We start from the raw sequence: 3,179 nt of genomic DNA on the forward strand, positions 1-3,179 counted from the left end.
CATCAATATGGTAACCTTTTTGAAGCAAAACCATGTCAGAGCTTCCCAAGAACAAGCTCTCAAAAAACAAAAAGGAATCGAGAAAGCATCGGGGACAGATCTCTAGTCAGATGGTGGATATGAATAACAAGTTAATAGCATGTTTCAATCTTTGCATACGGGAGTGACTATCACATTACATCACACCAATTGTAAAGAACGAAAAAGAAACTTAAACTTATCCAATCACACACTATCATTCAAGTTCACACACATATGGGTTATGGCATCAACAAAAACAGTCAATAGGTATGCAAGAACCTGTCATATACGAGCAATATAGAGATCATAAACTCTCAATAAACATTCCAAAACATCAACAGAAACAACTCTAGCTATCACATTATAGTCACCATTTAAATAGTAAACATCAGAAAACCAATAGAAAACAAAGAAGTTTATGAACATCACTCTTCTTTTTCTTTGTTAAGCAAGCGAATAGCAGTCCCTCGCAAAGTGACCTTCCTCGCCGCATGTGAAACACTTTCCTCCACCACCGCCGCCACCGCCTACTCTTCCTCTACGATCACAGTCACGTGCCAAATGACCAATGCCTCCACACTCATAACAAGCACCACCACCACCACCACCAGACTGTCTCTTGCTTGTGCAAACTCTAGCCATGTGTCCAACTCCGCCACAGGTATAGCAAGTGTTTCCACCGCCACCTCCACCTCCACCTCCGACGTATCCGCCGCCGTTTGCCCTGTTGCGAAATGACCTACATCACCACACGTGCAAGCAGGATTTTCTAACACCAGAGTCACCAATAAGCGAAAGCTTGAACAGATAGTCACTACAAAGACAGAATACACATACATCATTAAGAAAATATTAAAACTCATAAAGGATTGCCTTTTGCTATGAACAGATATTCACTGCAAAGACAGAATACACATACATCATTAAGAAACAAACACAAGCTTATTTGTATCACATTGTCATACTCATACAGAGAAAAAAACACAAGGAATCACCTCAAGTTCAGCTTCAAGCTCCTCCTTCTCGTGTCCAGTTGCAATGGGCATAACATCCTCCACCTTCTTCTTCGCTATTGTCTCCACTGCAAAGTAAAAGGGTAATAACTCTTGCACAGATTCAATGGTAAAAGAGAACAACAAAATCGATAGAATAACAGAAACTTGCAGTAACAACGGCGTAAGCAAGAACAGTGGTGAAACGATTGATAAGATAATACGGCGATAATTGCATCTAATCCAGCATAAACATAATCACAAAGGCGAGATCTGAAAACGTAGACACTATAGCAACGATATACCACCTGATTCAGAGCTGAAACAGCGATGGATGACGGAAGAAGACGAAGCGGGATTGGCTGCGCGATGGAAGCCAACGGGTCTCGCGGTGGTGGTGGCTATGGATCGGCGAGGAGAAGCAGCGGCGACATCGGACTTTGAGATGAGAGGATACGATTCTTCTCCACATGGTGTGTGATGAATGAGTCGAGTAGAGATTGTTTGTTTCGTGATCTCAGGTCACACCTCCAAAGATCCCGCGAACGTTTTTGCTTAAAATCAACACACAAACTCAACGCAAAAGATTTGATTTTTTTTCTCCTTTTGCCTAAAGATTAGCCTATATCAAACTGCCACATATGGGGTTTTTAGCTGTTCTAAAACTCCTAATTTAGACAGTTGTTCTGTCTAATTTCTTTTTTTTTCATTTATTTTTTTGCCTTTTTTTTTAAGAACCCATGTTAAACATAAAAATGTTATTAAGAATAATAAATTTTGAGCTCGACATTCCATTTGCAATCTCCTCCACGTTTTGTTTCTCTTTAAATAGTACCAATAATGTTAGGCAAGGGGTCGATAGGATGTCATTTTCGGTGGGAATTGATTTAAGAGCATGGCCACATGCTGCTTTTTTTTTTTTTTTTTTTGAAACAAAGCCACATGCTGCTTTAATCATGTATTTTGCTTTAATCATGTATTTTGCAGAAATAATGAAGAAAATACATTGATGGGTTGGTCCAGGTTTCATGTGACTTGAGAAGAAGATGAAAAAAAAAGCTTAAGAAACTATGGAAAAATGGTCTGGCTGAATCAAACTTTTTATTAAAGTGGTTCATAAATAAAAGACATTGAGCTGACACTAATCGGTGCACCATGTTTCTCTTTCGATTGGATTTTCGATTTCTTTCAGATCTTGTTCCAAACGAATGAAAGATATCGATCGGCTAACCTTTTATTAGGTTTGAGTGATAATTGATAAACGTATTCAAATCCAAGTTGAAATGGAAGAGATTACCAAGCCAGCTGAATCCGCTTTGGTATGACTTTGGTTTGGTTCATTTTACTCTTTTTTTTGCAATATCCAAAATCGAACAAGCATTCTTTTGGTTTGATATATATCGGTTTTGGTAGGAATTTAAAACAAACACACTCATGTTCTTGTTCTCAAAAAGAAAAACTCACTTATGTTCTTATTATTCATATTTCTAAACCCAAACCTGTAGAAAGTTGATCGAATACATGCATGTATTATGGATATGGAGAAAATTATACACAAACAAAAATGTGTGGTTATTTTCAGTTCTTGTGAGTACGCATATTGTAGGGCATTTCAATGAGAATGATCGCCCTACCTAGTACCTAGCTATGCGTCACAGCTAAACAAGTTAACTATTAGAGGAATTGAAGTTTGATGTTGAACAGAAACCAAAGCTCTCGTGAGGAAGATGAACACAAGAGAATCACTACAAGAAAACATAAGCTTAACGAGGGCGGTTTTCCTCGTGAGTTCGTCGTAAAAGAGGCTTTACGAGGAATTAGCGAGGAAACACGTTTTCTCGTTACTCGTCCGTCGTAACACATATTTTCTCGCCAATTCGTCGTAACTTAGCGAGAAAAATATTTCGTCGTAAAGACGAAGTACATCATTTCGTCGTAAAGACCACGTAAATATTCCACGTAAGGAGGTCGCTATATTTCCTCGTAAATACCTCGAAACGTGTTCCTCGTAAACTACACGTAAATACCTCGAAAGTGTTTCCTCGCAAAATACACGTAACTACCACGAAAGTATTTCCTCGTAAAATACTCGTTAATCTTTCCTCGTCATTTCCTCGTAACTGTTTCCTCGTAAAATACTCGTTTATTTTTTCTCGTCATTTTCTC

At 38.4% G+C, this 3,179-nt stretch overlaps 1 protein-coding gene across 5 annotated transcripts; it reads right to left on the reverse strand.

The window, feature by feature from the left end:
- Positions 1–285: 285 nt before the first annotated feature.
- LOC106322695 (cold shock domain-containing protein 3-like) lies at positions 286–1,810 on the reverse strand. Of its 5 annotated transcripts, none has more exons than XR_001266499.1 (3): positions 1,322–1,810; positions 1,017–1,102; positions 286–835 (listed from the first exon to the last, which is right to left on the reverse strand). XR_001266499.1 is itself a non-coding variant. In XM_013760797.1 (3 exons), the coding sequence occupies exons 2-3, from the start codon at positions 1,070–1,072 to the stop codon at positions 466–468; spliced, it is 351 nt and encodes a 116-aa protein (XP_013616251.1). In that variant the 5' UTR covers positions 1,073–1,102; positions 1,322–1,755; the 3' UTR covers positions 286–465. The 5 variants fall into 5 exon arrangements, 3 of the variants coding, with proteins under 3 accessions (XP_013616251.1, XP_013616252.1, XP_013616250.1); XM_013760797.1 differs by having other exon boundaries at positions 286–760; positions 1,322–1,755; XM_013760798.1 differs by adding an exon at positions 859–917 and having other exon boundaries at positions 286–760; positions 1,017–1,755.
- Positions 1,811–3,179: the final 1,369 nt, after the last annotated feature.

This window comes from Brassica oleracea, chromosome C2 (assembly GCF_000695525.1).
Source record: "Brassica oleracea var. oleracea cultivar TO1000 chromosome C2, BOL, whole genome shotgun sequence".
Classification (NCBI taxonomy): Eukaryota; Viridiplantae; Streptophyta; class Magnoliopsida; order Brassicales; family Brassicaceae; genus Brassica; species Brassica oleracea.

Excerpts from the sequence above, each read along its gene's own strand:
- LOC106322695 (XM_013760797.1), bottom strand. The coding sequence starts at position 1,072 with ATGTTATGCCCATTGCAACTGGACACGAGAAGGAGGAGCTTGAAGCTG. Across the intron at positions 761-1,016 it reads AGCTTGAAGCTGAACTTGAG|GTCATTTCGCAACAGGGCAA; the intron begins GTGATTCCTTGT and ends GTGGTGATGTAG.